General features: G+C 38.0%; 1 protein-coding gene across 7 annotated transcripts in view; it reads left to right on the forward strand.

The window, feature by feature from the left end:
* Positions 1–42: 42 nt before the first annotated feature.
* The window catches only part of UBR3 (ubiquitin protein ligase E3 component n-recognin 3), a 240858-nt gene continuing 222491 nt past the window's right edge, over positions 43–18409 (forward strand). For 5 of the 7 annotated variants that reach the window (XM_045780091.2, XM_045780116.2, XM_045780124.2 and 2 more), the window contains exon 1: positions 17634–18245. In XM_045780091.2, the coding sequence (XP_045636047.2) occupies positions 17698–18245 (548 nt within the window). In that variant the 5' untranslated portion in view covers positions 17634–17697. Of the gene's footprint in view, positions 171–17633; positions 18246–18409 lie in introns of those variants that run through there. The other 2 variants (XM_087861299.1, XM_045780108.2) reach the window with 2 other exon arrangements.

Raw genomic sequence — 18409 nt, forward strand, 5'->3', positions numbered from 1 at the left:
TCGGCGACCCCGGAGCGTCATCCACCCCTATCCCGGCCGGGTTCTCACGACCGGTAGTACCCTCCCTTCTCGAAGCTACGGAACCAGCCCCCACCGCCTGTCACAGGGCCCAAATTCTCTAGCTTTCGTTGAGTACCTGCAGACCCTCAAAGGATGGAGGAAGAAAGAAGGTGAAAGTGAGGGTAAAAGTCACGGTCTCTTGGTGTTAAGGCCGGGTGTGTCCCTTTCTGTCTCCGGTCTCACGGGCGCCTCTCAAAAAGTAACAATTGCCACTCACCTTTGCCTCCTTGGGCATTCGCATGCCCTATTTTATTTTACACTTGTTTTCCTCTCTTTAGGTCACCTGTGTCACTTACTTCAACACTCACAGGGTTGTGATGTCAGAGAAGCCTAAAGAAGAGTTTAAGTGAAGGAATAGGTAGTGTGTCAAATGCTGGAAAGAGGTCAGCTTTCATAGAGTAGAAGCAGAAACCAGGTGGTAATGGGCTGTGTAATGAATGGAAGTTTAGGAATTAGAGTAAATGGGAGCAATTCATAAGAACGTGGCTATGAAAAAAGAAGTAAGAATGGCTGCTGTTAAGTGACATTGGGAGAAGTTTGTTTTGTTTTTTAATGGCAGCAGGAGATTGGAGCACACCTACATTCAGACAAAATAGCTCTAATAGAAAGGCGGGCGTTTAAAATATAAGACGGGTGGGGCGCCTGGTGGTTCAGTCCCTTAGGCGTGGGACTCTTGGTTTCTGCTCGGGTCATGATTTCAGGGTGGTGAGAAGGAGCCCCAAGCGGGCTCAGAGCTCAGCCCCAGTGGGCTGGAGAGTCTCTCCCTCTGCCCCTCCCTCTCCTCGGTGAGTCAGTGTGCGCGCGCTCTCTCTCTAAAATAAAAATCTTAAAAAATAATACATAAAATACGAGAAGAATATTGGAAGGAGTTAGGATCCTGAGAAGATAGGATCTTGTGCCTAAGTGAAAGGATTTCTCTTAATCTAGAGAATGGATATATTTCATTATTAAAGGAAGAAAAAAAAAAAAAGGAATGGATGGGTGAGGATGAACTAGAGAGAGTGGTGTCCCAGGCTGCAATTTCCTATGAATAATAAAATTCAAAGTTGTCTGTTATGAAAATTAAATGAGTCAATACATATAAAGTTCTTACTGCAGATAGTACACAAAGTTGTCACATAACAAATGCCCAATAAATGTTAGCTCTTGGTGGTGGTGGTATCTGTTGAGAAGGAGGTGGCTGGAGTAAGGAGGTGGAGCCAAATGAATGATTGAAACTAGCCAGGTATATTGAAGGACAGTGAATTCACTGAGGTTGAAGGCAATTTTTTTCTAAGATAAAGGTTTTATTTTGAGATAATTGTAAATTTGTATGTAATTATAAAAAATAGTACTTAGAGATCCTGTGTATCTTTTACCTAGTTTCCCCCAATAATTGCATTTTGCAAAACTATTGTACAGTATCACACCTAGGAGATTGACAGTGATACAGTGAAGACAGCATTCCATCACCATGAATATCCATGATATCAAGTTTCATCCATGTTGTAGCATATGTCAGGATTTTGTTCCTTTTTATAGCTCCATGTTGTTTTATTGTATTGATATACCACACTTTATCCATTTATCAGTTGATGGACATTTAAGTTGTTTTGACTTGTAGCTATTATGAACAACACTGCTTTGAATATTCATGCAAAAATTTTTGTGTGAATACATTTTCAGTTATCTTGAGTATATATCCAGGAGTGGAATTGCTGGGTCATATAATAATACTATATTTAACTTTTTGAAGAACCACCAAACTTTTTCACAGCGGCCACACCATTTTATGTTCCCATTGGCAATGTATGGGGGTCCAATTTCTCCATATCTTTACGAATACTTGTTATTTTCCTTTTATTTTTTCTTATGGCCATCCTACCGGGTGTGAAGTGGTAATTCAATGTGGTTTTGTTTTGCATTTCCCTGTTGGCTGATGATGTTGAGCATCTTTTCATATGCTTATTGGCCATTTCTATGTCTTTTTTGGAGAAGTGATAATCCAAATCCTTTGCCTACTTTTAAATTGTTTTTGTTGTTGAGTTGTAAGAGTTTTTTATATATTCTGGATATTAAATACTTACTGGGTATATGGTTTGAAAAGATTTTCTCCCATTTTGTGGATTGTCTTTTTACTTTTTTGTTTTTGTTTTTTTTTTTTTTTAAAGATTTTATTTATTTATTCGACAGAGAGATAGACCGCCAGCGAGAGAGGAAACACAAGCAGGGGAGTGGGAGAGGAAGAAACAGGCTCATAGCGGAGGAGCCCGATGCGGGGCTTGATCCCATAACGCCGGGATCACGCCCTGAGCTGAAGGCAGACGCTTAACCGCTGTGCCACCCAGGCGCCCCTACTTTTTTGATAATGTCCCTTAACATGCAAAAATTTTTAGGGTGCCTGGGTAGCGCAGTCGTTAAGCGTCTGCCTTCGGCTCAGGGCGTGATACCGGCGTTCCGGGATCGAGTCCCACATCGGGCTCCTCGGCTGGGAGCCTGCTTCTTCCTCTCCCACTCCCCCTGCTTGTGTTCCCTCTCTCGCTGGCTGTCTCTCTGTCGCATAAATAAATAAAATCTTTAAAAAAAAAAAAACATGCAAAAATTTTTAATTTTGGTGATGTCCAAATCTATTTTTTCTTTGGTTGCTTATACCTTAGGTGTTTATCTAAGAACCTGTTGCCTGATTCAAGGTCACAAAAATTTACACCTATTTGTTCTTGTAAGAGTTGTATAGCTTGAGACTTTATACTTAGGTCTTTGATCTATCTTGAGTAAATGAACTCTGAAATCTCCATGATGGTAAGAACTTAAGAAGTAGAGGAAAGCTAGGGTACCATGCTGGTGCAGTCCATTAAGCACCATACTCTTGATTTCGGCTCAGGTCATGATCTCAGGGTCTTGAGTTCAAGTCCCGCATCAGGATTCTCACTCAGCAGGGAGTCTGCTTGAGATTCTCTCCCTCTGCTCCTCCCCCTCCCCACACGTGAGCACACTCTGTCTAAAATAAATCTTAAAAAAAAAAAAGAAGAAGAAGAAGAAGTAGAGAAAAGTTTCTTTGCCAACTCTTTTTAAATGTAGGGGCAAGTTTGATTTGGACAGGACATTGATAAAGAGGGTTTAAGAGTAATTTAAATGGATACCACAAGACTTTTGGCAAATACTTTAATTCCATGACTAGGAGACCTCTTTGCTTAAACTTTAATTGGTGAATTAAAAAAATATGCAGTTGGTTCTGTGTAATACACACTGTTCTAATGGTAACTAGAAACTACATAAAATGTGTAATCCCTTCTGATAGACAGTTAACAATTTACTTGGGGGAACCAAAAATAAACATTTGAAACATTTAGTAACAACCACTAGCATCTATTAGAGTGGCTAAAATAAAATAGGAAAAAGAGGAGAAATTCACAATACTAACTACTGGAGAAAATGCGGAGTACCTGGAATACTCACACATTGCTTGTGAGAATGCAAAAGGAGTCAGCCTCCTTGGAATGGTTTCACAGTTTCTTACATAGTCAAACATACACTTATCATATGATTCAGCAATCTGACTTGTAGTTATTTGAAGACAAGTGAAGATATATGTCCACATAAAGGCCTTGTATATAGATGTTTATAACAACTGTATTCAAAATTGTCAAAAACTATAAACATCCCAAATGTCCACTGACTGGTAAATGGATAAATTGTGGTACACCCATATATACCACACAATACTACTCAGCAATAAAAAAACCAAAAAAAACCTCCTGATCAATGCAACTGCATAGGTAAATATCACAAGTATTATGCTAAGTAAAAGAAGCCAAACTAAAGAAAGCTACATATTGTATAATTTTATTTATATAACACTCTGAAAAACTATCAGACAGGAATACAAATTAGTGGATGCCAGGGACTGGGTTGGGGGTGGGATTGACATCTTTTTGGAATGATGGACTCTGGTGGTTATATGGCTATGCATTTGCCAAAATTCATAGAATGTACCTATGAAATTTTTCTGTATGTAAATTACACTTTAATAAATGTGATTTTACATAAAAAGATTAATAACAATATCAAACCAATCATTTATGCATAAATCTCACAGTTTTCAAACTTTTTTGTGTCAGGATAGTTTTCTTTAAAATTATTAAGGATATCGAAAAGCTTTTATTTATGTGGATTGTATCTACTGATATATTTACATACTGATATATTTATATTACTGGAAATTAACACTGAGAGATTTTTAAAAATTCATCCACTAATTTACTTAAGATAATAATTATCCCATTGGATGTTAACATTCAGTGACATATTTTGTATGAGAGGTAATTATATTTTCCAAAACAAAAAACATTAGTGGGAAGAAAAGCATTGCTTTACATTTTTGTAAATCTCTTTAGTGTCTGACTTAATAGAAGACAATTGAATTCTCATATCTGTTTTTGCATTCAGTTGGTTGTGATCTGTTTTTTTTGGTTGAAGTATCTAAAGAAAATCCAGTTTGACAGAGATATTTGACAGAGATATTAGTAGAAGAAGCTAAGAGTATTGTCATTGCTTATTCAGATGATTGTAGATATCCTTCTTTTGTGTGATGCCTCAACTTGAAAGCAGTAATATCTTGAAGATCAGTTGTAATGTGGAATCTTAAGCTGTATCAATGAGCTTTTCATACTGTCGACCTACAATTCAATTCTTTAGTCTATGTTGGAATTTAAATAGATGTTTTACCTATACATGATTTTGTAACATTATGCATCAATCATTTGGAAAATATTGGCTCACTGAATTATCCAAGTCTTCTTTTTTTTTTTTAATTTAAACTTTTTTATTGTGGTAAAATACACACAACCTAAAATTTATCATCCTAACTATTTTTAAGAGTACAGGTGAGTGTCATTAAGTACATTATATCATTGTACAACCATCACCACCATCCATCTCCAGAACTCCTTTGATGTTGCAAAACTGAATCTCTATCCCCATTAAACAGTAACTCCCTCCTCCTCTCCCCCCAGCCCCTAGCAACCATCCTTCTACTTTATTGGACCACTCTAGATACCTCGTGTAACTGGAATCATACAGTATTTGTCCTTTTGTGACCAGCTTGTTTCATTAAGCATAGAGTCCTCAAGGTTCACCTGTGCCAGAGCATGCGTCAGAATTTTCTTTCTTTGAAAGGATGAAGAATATTCCACTGGAGGTATATACCACAGTTTGTTCTTTCATTCATCTGTCAATAGACATGTGGGTCGCATCCATCTTTCGGCTACCATGAATTATGTTGCTATCTGAACGTAAGTACATAAATATCTCTTTGAGTCCCTGCTTTCGGTTCCATTACGTATATACCAAGAAGCAGGATTGCGTGGATCCTATGGCAATGTGAATTTTAATTGTTTGAGGAACCGCCCATGCTGTTTTCGATAGGGACTGCAGCATTTTACATTCCCACCAACGGCACACAAGATTTCCAGTTTTTACACATCCTCTCCAACACTTATTTTTTTCTAAAATCATAGCCATCCTAATGGGTATGATATCTTATTGTGGTTATGATTTGTATTTACTTGAAGATTAGTGCTGTTGGGCATTATGTTGTGCACTTATTACCATTTGCATCTTCTCTTTGGAGAAATGTCTATGAAGTCCTTTGCCCGTTTTTATATTGTGCTGTTTGTTTCTGTTGTTGTTGAGTTGTAGGAGTTCTTTCTATATTCTGGATATTTACTGCTCATCAGATATATGACTTCCAAATATTTTCCCCCATTCCGTGGTTGCCTTTTCACTCTGTTGATCATGTCCTTTTATGCACAAGAGTTTTAAGTTTTGGTGTAGTCCAATTTATCTATTTTTTCTTTGTTGCCTGTGCGAGAGTTTTATTTTAACTATGAAAATGAACTTACATTTAAGTATATTAATATTGTAAACTTACATTTCAGCACGAGTTTGGAGATAGTTGGATATGTAAGTAGGAAGTTCATAGGAGAGGTCAGAATGAGATATAAATTAGAGAGTTATTTGCATATGGATGGTATTTAAAGCCACAGGTCTGGATGGTATTTATTTATTTTTATTTTTATTTTTTTAATGATTTTTTATTATATTATGTTAGTCACCATACAATACATCCCCGGTTTCCGATATAAAGTTCGATGATTCATTAGTTGCATATAACACCCAGTGCACCATGCAATACGTGCCCTCCTTACTACCCATCACCGGTCTATCCCATACCCCCCACCCCCCTCCCCTCTGAGGCCCTCAGTTTGTTTCTCATAGTCCATAGTCTCTCATGTTTCATTCCCCCTTCTGATTACCCCCCCCTTCTTTATCCCTTTCTTCCCCTACCAATCATCCTATTTCTTATGTTCCATAGATGAGAGAAATCATATGATATTTGTCTTTCTCTGCTTGACTTATTTCACTTAGCATTATCTCCTCCAGTGCCATCCATGTTGCAGCAAATGTTGAGAATTCGTTCTTTCTGATAGCTGAGTAATATTCCAAGTCTTCTGACATATTTTATTATACCATGTCAGAAATCACATTGATTACTATCACCACTGATCTCCCCAGAAAAATCTTTAAGTAATGGAAAGACTATCAAGATCATGGTGACAGATATAAAGCTTTTTAAATATTAATTTTTGCTTGAAAAATAAAAAATTTTTATTGGTAAAAAATACTGCTAGGTGTTTTTTTTTTTTTATGAAATGCCAGTCTTACTCCATTTATTAGAAAATGGCTATCAAATACCAAGTCTGAAAAACCATAGTTTGTCTGTCAATCATACTTTGAAGTAAAATAGTGTGATTAATATCCAGAATATATAAAGACCTCCTACACTATAATACAAAAAAGACAAAGAAGGCAAAGAAGCAAAAAATGCACAAAGTATTTAAGTTGACATTTCTCCAAAGAAGATAATACAAATGGCCAATAAGCACATGAAAAGATGATCAACATCATTAGTCATTAAGGAAATATAAAACAAAACTACAAGCATATACCCATTAGGATGGCTATTATCAGTAAAATGGGAAAAAAACAAGGATATCAAGGATATGAAGAAATTGGAACCCTGTGCATTGGTGGTAGGGATGTAAAATGGTACAGCTGCTGTGGAAAACAATTTGTGATTCCTCATAAAGTTAAACACAGTTGTTATCATATGATCTAGCAATCCCATTTCTAGTTATATACCCCTAAAAATTGAATGTAGGAACTCAGATACTTATATATCAATGTTCATCTTAGCCAATAGCCAAAAGGTGGAAATAACCTAAGTGTGCATCAACACTTGAATGGGTTAACAAAATGTGGTATACACATACAATGGAATACTATTCAGCCATAAGAAGTAATGAAATTTGGGGTGCCTGGGTGGCTCAGTTGGCTGACCATCCAACTTTTGATTTTGGCTCAGGTCATAATCTTAGGGTGGTGAGAATGAGCCCCTGGTTGGGCTCCATGCACAGCAGGGAGTCTGCTTGAGATTCTCTCTCTCCCTCTCCCTCTCCCTCTGCTCATCCCCCTGCACTCTCTCTCTCTGTCTCTAAAATAAATAAATAAATCTTAAAAAAAGTCATGAAATTCAGTTACATATCACAACATGGATAAACCTTGAAAACATTATGCTAAGTGAAAAAAAGCCAGACACAAAATAATATCTATTATATGATTTCACTTATATGAAATATTTAGAGTAGGCAAATTCATAGAGACAGAAAGTGAAATAGAGGTACTGGGGCTAGGAGGAAGGAAAATTGCTTAATAGGTAAAGAGTTTCTGTTTGGGATGATGAAAATGTTCTGGAGATGGTGGTGATGGTTGCACAGCATTGTAAATGTACTTGCCACTGAATTGTGCACTCAAAATGGTTAAAATAGTAAATGTTATGTTTTGCCACAATTTTTGCCAGAATTTTTTTTTAAAAGCTTTTCAGTTTATAACATTGCACATGTGCTTTTTGCTGGACACTACCTAGTTGTTTCAGTATGTAATAAAAGTGCTGATGTGTAATTAGTAACTCATTGAGACTTTTCAAGATGTGTCCTCATGCATCAAAATGTAACAACATTTTATATATATATTTTTTCTTTTCAAATGTCATATTTCCTTTGATCCTGGGCAGCGTTTCTCCATGTGTCAACATTTTATATTTTTTGCTGCTTCATTCAGGGAATTTTTTTTAAGGGAAAGTGGCTTGTTTTTCTGCAAGTATTTAATACAATCAAATATAATGTCAAATAGTTTAGTGCCATTGCTTTGATCCATACTAAGTTGTGAGCAGTTTTATCCCTCATTGCTTTTTCAACATCAGTGCAAATGTCAAGGTAGTTGTTCCAGGATAAATCATGAGATTCAAGAAAGTTATTTGATAGTCTGAATGTTTCAACATAAAATGTGTTCATTGCCAAGCATTCACATAAAAGATCATGTTTGATGATTATTTGGCTCTGAATCTGGACAAATACAAGGAAAACAGCAAGTCCAGCCATGTTTGTAGATTTAATTTACTCTTTTTAAGCCAGAGAGTCATTCTTAAATGTAAGAAACCTATAAATACATTTTCTTCTATTGTAGAATAAAATACTATTAAATACTTAAAAAACAGTTTTAGGTAAAAAATTGAAATTTAGGAACACTTTCAAATTTTAAAAAATTATTGAAAAACAAGATAACAGTACCAACCTTTTAGGGTTGTATAGTTGTGATGAAAAGTTCACGATTTCTAAACAACAATTTAGTCCATGATAATGAGGTTACAGAGACTATAGCAAATATAACCGAGCATAGCCCGTAAGTATGGTAGAAGTACTGAGTTAATTTCTGAAAATGCAAATATTTATTTATTCATTTATTTATTTATTTTTAAAGATTTTATTTATTTATCTGACAAAGAGAGAGGCAGCGAGAGAGGGAAAGCAAGCAGGGGGAGTGGGAGAGGGAGAAGCAGGCTTCCCGCTGAGCAGGGAGCCCGATGGGGGGAGGGGGAGGGCTCGATCCCAGAACGCTGGTATCTGGTGTTGTGACCTGCGCCGAAGGCAGATGCTTAAGGACTGAGCCACCCAGGCGCCCCTGAAAATACAAATATTTAAACCCTAATCCTACTACCTCAGAAAATTATAAAAAACACAAGAATACAAAAGGACGTTAATTGTCAGAATGATGATGTCATCATATATCATGTAGCATCTGGAAAACTCCACAGCACGCCCCTAAAATAGTAAGAGTAAGAAAAGCAAATACTGTCTTAGTATTATTATGAAAATAATCTTGCCTTTGTGGACATCCTGAAAGATTCTTGGGCACATCCTGCTTAAGTTTCTGCAGACATATTGTGAGTCTTGATTAATGGATATTCAAATATTGAATGTTTGGAATTTATAAGAGACTCTTTTGTACTGGAAAATAATTAAGGCATGCTTCCTAGTTCTCAAGGAACTCAAGTTATATTATCAAATAATATTTGATGAATTGCTCAAGTCAGTGTGATTGAAAAAGGCAGTGTGATTGAACAAGTCAGTGTGAATTGCCCAAGCAAGGGGCAATGTGCTGGGAGGTCAGGGGAGCTTCAGGGCTCTTGTAGCAGAAAACCTACCCTCCTAACCACTGCCCAAACATTACGATTTCTTACCCCTGGCCTTGTTCTTACACCCTTTCTCTTATGCCCTTTCTCTTTTTGCAGTGGTCCAGTGATTTGATATTCTTTCCTTTTTTTCTTTTTAGGTAACTCTACCTGTTTTCTGTAGCAGGCAAAAAATACGTGTTCTGAGTGTTTTTATGCATATGTCCTGTAGGACTGCACTGGAGACAGAACTCTTTGAATTCTCACTCTGACTCTTGATCAGATTGTGTTGTTGTCATGAAATGAACTTTAGAGTTTCTCCTTCACATGTGTGGAAGAAAAGCAGAGAGTTTCAATGATTTTTAAGTGTAAACTATTCTAATATTTCTAATTAGAAAGTATACTCTGAAAGCATATTCTAATTTTTCAATTTAAATAAATTCATAATCACATTTAACTTTTACATTTGGAAGATTTCTTAGTGGTGAAGGTTCATTCATTTATTCATGAATTACTAATTGTAAAATATATATCTTCTTCACTAATAGTACTAATTTAAAAAACTTTTTATTGATGTACAACATACATAAATTAGAGATGAACAGCTCATTGAAGAAGTGAATACAATGAACAAACCTGTAGAAAAACCATCCAGGTCAAGAGTAAATACCATCAGCACTGCAAAAACTTCCACCTCATGCTCCCTTCCAATCACTCCCCTGCCCACCTTTCCAAAAGCAACCACTATCTTGACTTTTAACACCAGAGATTAATTTTGCTGTGATTTTTTTTTTACTTTATATAAGTAGAATCATACTACATCAGATTTCTTTCATTCAGCATTATGTTTGTAAGATTCATCCATGTTTGCTCATTTTCATTGTTGTTTGGTAGTCCATTATATGAATATACTATAATTTATTTATTCTAATGTTGATGGATATTTAGTTTCAGATTTAAAATGAGGATTCAGTTCACATAAAATGCACAAATCTTAACCGTACAGTTTGATGAAATGTGAATAACATATATGCCATGTAAACACCACCTCAAGTAACTGATCCTAATGATTTCCACTATTCATCCTAATAATTTCCCTTCGGCTCCTTATGGGTCAATTGCTGCCATCCCACAGGCAACCACTGTTCTAATTTTGATCATCATAGCTTACTTTTGCCTATTACAAAACTTCATATAAATGGAATCATGCATATGCAATTTTTTTGTGTTTGCCTTCTTTCACTTACCGTAATGATTTTCAGATTCATCTTTGACGTATCTTTTTATTGCTGAGTAGTGTTTTACCGTATGAATACACCATGATTTGTTTATATATTCATTTGTTGATGGACATTTGAACTCTTTTTAGTCTTTGGCTAATATGAATAATGCTACTATGAACATTCTTGTACAGGTTCTTTTCTGGATATATCTGTTCTTGTTTCTCTTAAATGTAATTTCTGGATCATAAAGTAAGTGTATGTTCAACTTCATCAGAAATCACTGAACTCTTTTCCAAAGTGGCTGAACCATTTTGCACTCCTCCTGGCACTCATTGATAGTTCCAGGCTCTCAGCATCTCACCGATATTTGTTATAATCAATCTTTTAATTTTTTGCCCTTCTCATGGGTGTATATTAGACACTCAATACAATTTTGATTGGCATTTCCCTGATTACTATTGATTACTTATTTCATATGTTTATTTGCTATCTGGATATCTCCTTTATCTCCTTTTATGAAGTATCTATTGAGGTCTCTTGCCCATTATTCTATTGGGATGACTGTTATTTCCTTGTCGCTTTGTAGGAATTCTCTATATATTCTAGATGCATATCCTTTTTGGCTTAGATATGTTGCAAATATTCTCTCCAACTCTACAGCTTGCCCATTTTTACTCTTAATGATCTTTTTTTTTTAACCAGCTTTTTGGAGATATAATTCACATACCATTCAATTCACCTATTTAAAGTGTTCAGTTCAATGGTTTTGCTACATTATTAATTTTTAAAAATCAAGGTAAAATATATATAACAAAATTTGCCATTTTAACCATTTTTAAGGATACAATTCAGCAGCAATAATTACGTTCATAATGTTGTTCAGCCATCATCATTATCTATTTCCAATACTTCTTCATCACCTCAAACAGAAATTTTGTAACTCTTAATGATGTCTTTTAATGAATAGAAATTTAAAATTTTCAATTAACTTATTTTGTCAGCCAGTCTTTTCTTTTGTGGTTAGTATTTTTTGTGTCCATTAAAAAACATTTTCTCACTCCAAGATCAGAGGTAATAATAATTGTAGCAATAGTAATAATGTATTTATAGATTAGGTTGTAATTTATAATACAATTCTATCCATCTGCAAGGTCCATGTCAGAAGCATTGTATTCTATGTGAATGGTACCTCTGGAGTTGTGCCACACCAGGCACACCACGGACCATATCTGTTTTGTTCACAGTGCTATCCTCAGCTCTTGCAGAGAACAACTGGAAGGGGCTCAACAAATATTGAATTTATTTGTTGCATGAAAACGGCAGTGGGTGGAAATTTTCTGTTCTTCAGTGGAGGTGCAGAGAAGGAAACTTTCCTCTGGTTTAAGAAAAAAAGGAGGGAAAGAAAATTAGCACAATGTGTAATGGTATTAAATGATAATGAAAAAGACCCCAGAAGATTGTTAAGCATTTATAACCTTGGAAAAGTTGCACAGACAAATCTGTAGAGGAGCTAATATAGGTCAAACCCTTAATGCACAGTCATGCTTTTTTCCCAAAAATATTTCTAAAGCATGAGTTGAGAAACTTACTAAAAATGTCCTTGCTTCAATATTAAACAGATGAGAGAATCACAGTAAGTATAGTTGCAGAATTTTAAAGAACTCAGTTTTTAAGAAGGAAAGAAGGAAGGGAGAGAAGGGGGAGGAAAGGAGGGGCGGGGGAGGGAGAGAGAGGGGGAAGAGATGGAGGGAGAGAGAAGGAAGAAAGGCATATGTAGGAACAATAAGTGATTTCTCTTCCAGGATTTGTTGTTACATTTTGACACCTATGAAACCTAATAATAATTACCTTTCAGGGTTGTTGTGAATCTTAAATGTGATCAGGCAGAATTTCTTGGCTATAGTAGACACAATGTTTCTTATGGTGTGAATTTTAACAGTTGTGATTAGAACTGGTGAACTTGCTGTGCACCTGGAGAAAGTCTGGTGTGTATATATGGAGGCCAGGCAGAAATTTAGAAGTTAATATTGTGGTAGGCTTCTTGTATGTGTATATTTCCAGCAGGTATCTCTTCCTCTTCCTTGTGGTCATAAGGGTGGCATGGGCCACCAGCTGGGTCAGTCAGAGTTCTTCCTCAGGGTTTTAAGTGGATCTAGCAGAATGGAGACCCGTTTTCTCTGTTGGGAAGTTGTAGAGATTTGGCCTAGAGCTGGGGTTGGGAAGGCTCCCGCACAGAAGCTGTTAGAGTCAGTGGGGCCCACGCTGAAAGCAAAGATGAGGATGCATACAGGTTCATCTCCCTCTTCCCTCCATTGTGTATATGATTTAGAATTGTCCTCTTTTTGGCTTAAGCTAGTTCAAGGACTTTCAACCAGAAAGTCCTGATAAATACAAAAGCAACTTTGGAGTGTTTCCATTACTTTGTTAGTTCTCTGTTAAGGCTCTCCAATTTTGGAAGCAATTGTGTTATCTATCATATTTATAGATATTTACCTTACCTGTGTGGTTTATTTTAATTTGGAAAGCCAATTTAGAAGTATCACAAGATTCTTTTTTACATTAATTAAGATGGAATAAAAATAAAAATGCAGCTCTTCAGGTACTATTTTGTAGCTTTCTATAACAGCAGTATGTTGCATTATTTATTCAATGTCCTTAGTAGAGAGTAACAGTAACATTTAATGAAGTATAGCATTTAAGGAGTACAAAGTTTTCAGCTGCATTTCAATCTGGCTTTCCCTCATGGAAATATGATCCTTGTAGGAATTCCCCATGACACAGCACAGTGATTTGAGAGGTAATTTAGAAGAAGAGTTTTTATATTGCATTCACGCACTGAAAGAGAAAAATGTCAGATTTCCTGAATCCAAATGATAGAAGCTCCAAACATTCTAGGAGAAGCAAAGATTTGAGAGCTTGTCATAATCATTTTAAAAGCTAAAGCAGTAGAATAGTTTGTACCTGGACACAAACTTGATTTTTTCATTCATCTCAAACAATAACTAATACTACTGATTACTATTATTTTAAACTGTTTTTTTGTGGTATAGTTTCATACCATAAAATCCACCTGTTTTTAGAGGAATTCAGTGATTTTTAGCAAATTACACAGTTGTGCAACCATCACCCCAACCAACTTTAGAATGTTTCTATCATCCTAAAAAGATCCCTTATACCCATTTGCAGTCACTCTCTGTTCTTACCCCTAGCTCCAAAGAACCACTTTCTACTTTCTGTCTCTATAGATTTGTCTTTTCTGGACAGTTCATGTAAATGGAGTAATATAATATTTGTCTTTTGTGTCTGACTTCTTTCTTGACAAAACATTTTTAGAAGTTTATTCATGTAACGCGTTTCAATAAATACTTCATTTCTTTTTATTGTTAAATAGTATGCCATTTTATGATCATGCCACATTTTGTTTATCCATTTACAAATTCATGGACCTTTGGATCATTTCCAGGTTTTTGGGACTATTATGAATAATACTGGTATGAAGATTTACCTCTAAGTCTTTGTGTGGCTATATGGTGTAGATTCTCTTGGGTAGATAACTAGGAGTAGAACTGCAGGGCTCTATGATAAATTTATGTTTAATTTTTAAATTTTGTTTTAAGTAGGTTCCATGCCCAATGTGGGGCTTGAACTAAGGACCCTGAGATCAAGAGTTGCATGCTCTATCAACCGAGACAGCCAGGAAACGCCCCCCCCCTTTTCTTTAGTTTGAATATAGTTGATACACAATGTTACATTAGTTTCAGGTGTACAACTTAGTGCTTTGATTCAAGTTTATACATTATGCTTTGTTCACTACCTGTATAGCTACCATCTGTCCCATGACATTGCTATTACAATATCATTGACTGTATTTCTTATGCTCTGCTTTTTATTCCCATGACTTACTCATTCCATAACTGGAGGACTGTATCTCCCACTTCCCTTCACCCATTTTGCCCAACCCTTCACCCCCCTCCCACTGGCAACCATCATTTTATTCCCTGTATTTATAGGTCTGATTCTTGTTTGTTTATTCTTTTTTTTTTTTTAGATTCCATTTATGAGTGGAATCATATGGTATTTGTCTTTCTCAGACTTATTTCATTTAGTATAATACCTTCTAGGTCCATCCATGTTCTTGTTTCTTCATATCCTTGCCAACATTTGTTGTTGTCTATCTTTTGATTACTACCATTCTAGTGGGTAATATAGTGGTATCTTATAGATGTAATTTTCCTTGATGACTAATGTTGCTGAGTATCTTTTCTATGTCTATCGGCCATTTATATATCTTTTGAATGTCTATTCACTTATTTTGCCCATTTTTCAATTGGTTGGTTTATATTCTTGTTATTACCAGTTATTTTTAATGGTTCTTTGATTTTGAACAGATCTGATATCCTCATAACCAGAATAAGTGGGAAATCTGGCAAATGCCTGGATTTCTGTATATGGACTGCAATGTCTATGTAACTGAAATACAGGTTAGTATTTAACTTTTGTTGTTTTTGTGCAGCAAAAAAGATGCACTGGTGGGATTTTGTGGATGTTTTCGGAAATTCCCCAACTGCCTTAACCCATAGGCATTGACTAGTGAACACACACACTAGTTCTACCTTAGTTTGAAATGTTACTGGAATTTATTTGGATTATAATTTGGTGATTAAGAGAATTACTGAGCAACTCTTGGGTTATCACTCCTTAATGATTATTATGAGATGCTTATTAATGTAGAGGGTCAGGATATATGAAATAGTATGTTTTGTGTTCAATTCATTTATAACACAGGGTTATGGATTGGAGATATTCTTATTCTACCCCCTTGGATTATTTCTTCTACAGTTTTTTTTCATTCTTGGTTGTCCTCTGTCATGTGTTACTGAGTTATTTGTATAACACAGCCAGCTGTCTGGAAGTAAGCTGTGGAAACTTTAATAAGCTGTAGATTTTTAGTTCTGGAAGAATCATTAATGATTATCTCCCTCAAGATTCAGATTTTGTTAGGGTAGTATAACCTCTGGGGATTTTGATTCCTCAGGTCTGAGATGGTTCCTGGGAATCTGTTTTTGTGAGTAGAGCTTCAGGTGATTCTTAGGCATCAGGCAGGTTTTGAAAATACTGGTATGGTAGTTAAGAGCCAGGCTTTGGAATCAGATGAATCTGGGTTCTGGTCACATTTCATTTAATTGCCAGCTGTGCGGGGGCACATAAATCACCTCCTTAAGTTTTAGTTTCCTCTATTAACAGTACTTACCTCATAGAATTATTGAGAGGATTAAAAGAAATAACATATATAAAGAGCAGGGCCCATAAAAAATATGCAACAAACATTATCTATTATAAGTATGTTCTATTTAACAATAATCAGACAAATATTTGAACATTTATGGCCAATGACGAAGAGGACTCATTCTTTGCCCTCAGGAAATTTACCTATTAGTAGTGAGGTGGAGATGAAATTTTACAGTAAAGGCATAAGTTATGTCATCAAGGGGTGCCTGGCTGGGTCAGTTGGTAGAGCATGTGACTCTTGATCTTGGGGTGCTGAGTTCGAGCTCACATCCAGCATAGAGTTTAGAAAAAAAAAAAAACAAAAACTGGTATCATCAAGCAAGTTAAGAGCCATCCTTTGGAACAAAAGAAATTACATGGGTAGACTGAGCTAAATTAGGTTGTAGGGTGAGTGAGTGGAATGGAGTAGTGTGGGAACTAGGAACAATAAAGACCCAGAGACAGGAAATGACAAAGCCTCATAAAACAGTGAACAGTCCCATTGGTTTCTTTCATTTGGCAAACTTGGAGTGGTGTCCGGAGAGAAGGATAGAAAGATAGGTGGGATTTGGGGGCGCCTGGGTGGCTCAGTTGGTTAAACATCTACTTTTCGCTCAGGTCATGATCTCAGGGTCCTGGGACAGAGCCCTAGTGGGGCAGAGCCCTAGTGGGGCACCCTGCTCAGCAGGAGCCTGCTTCTCCCTCTGCCCTTCCCCCCTGCTTATGCGTGGGCGTTCTCGCTCTCTCTCTGAAATAAATAAAATCTGGGGTGCCTGGGTGGCTCAGTCATCAGGCGTCTGCCTTCATCTCAGGTCACGATCCTGGGGTAATGGGATCAAGCCCCGGATAGTGGTCCGTGCTCAATGAGGAGTCTGCTTCTCCCTCTCCCACTCCCTCTGCTTGTGTTCCCTCTCTCACTGTCTCTCTGTCAGACTCTTAAAAAAAAAAATCTAAAAAAAGAAAAAAAGAAAAATAGGTGGGTTTTGAGACAAGATTTAAGGAGCCCCCCCACCAGGATTTTGAACAGAATGATAGTAAGAATGTAGTGTACTTTAATCGTCTAAAAAATGTACTTTAGATTAACCTGATAATAGTGTGAGGGTACGAACTGATTCAGGGGGAAAATTAGGAGTTTGCTTCAATAGTAATAGTGGTTCAATAATAATTAAGCGTTAATAACAATGGGACTCTACATCTCAAAACGAAATGCAAATGCTTTAAAATATATCTGAAAGATGCTGTGTATAATTACTATAGTCCAGGTAAATAAAGAAAAAAAGTCCATATTTAAGATTTTTTCATATGGTCCATATTAAAGTTGTCCATATATATCTATATTTTTAAAGGCGGGTCCCTTATTTCAGTGGCTCTCAACTTTGGGAGCCAAGAGGAGGACAGAAGAGGACCCACGAGGGAGGGGCGGGGAGTAGGCCCCGATGCTCGAGGGGGCGTGTGCAGGGGCGGGGACGCGGACGGAGGTGCGCGGCGGCTCCGGGGTATCGCGAGAGTTGGGCGGGCCGAGCAATCGCAGCAGTCAATTCCCCCACCCTCCCGGGAGGAGCCGCCGGCCCTGGGCTCTCCAAATTCTGAGCTCTCATCATGGCGGCGGCGGCGGCCGCGGCGGCCGTCGGGGGGCCGCAGCCGCCCCAACCCGAGCTGCCGGCACCTGGGCTGTCCCTGGACAAGGCGGCCACCGCGGCGCACCTGAAAGCGGCCCTCAGCCGGCCGGACAACAGGGCAGGTGCCGAGGAGCTACAGGCGCTGCTGGAGCGGGTGCTGAGCGCCGAGCGGCCGCTGACCGCTGCTGCGGACGGCGAGGAGGCGGCGGCAGCCGGCGGCGGGGGCGGTCCGGGGGCGGCCGAGGAGGAGGCCCTGGAATGGTGTAAGTGCCTTCTGGCGGGCGGCGGAGGCTACGACGAGTTCTGCGCGGCGGTGCGGGCCTACGACCCCGCGGCGCTCTGCGGCCTGGTCTGGACAGCCAACTTCGTGGCCTACCGCTGCCGGACGTGCGGCATCTCCCCCTGCATGTCGCTGTGCGCGGAGTGCTTCCACCAGGGCGACCACACCGGACACGACTTCAATATGTTCCGCAGCCAGGCTGGGGGTGCCTGTGACTGCGGGGACAGCAACGTGATGCGGGAGAGTGGGTGAGTGGAGCCCTACTCGGGGCCGGGGGGCACGGCGGGCGGCCCAAGCCAGGTCTGGGGAGGCCTGGGGCGGGGGGAAGGCTGGGAGCCGACCCTGAGCTGTCAAGGGAAAGGAGTGGGGGAGGGTGCAGCCACATGGGGAAGGAGGTGACTGAGCTGTCAGC

Source organism: Ursus americanus, chromosome 1 (assembly GCF_024610735.1).
Source record: "Ursus americanus isolate L20-20 chromosome 1, mUrsAme1.1.p, whole genome shotgun sequence".
Taxonomy (NCBI): domain Eukaryota; kingdom Metazoa; phylum Chordata; class Mammalia; order Carnivora; family Ursidae; genus Ursus; species Ursus americanus.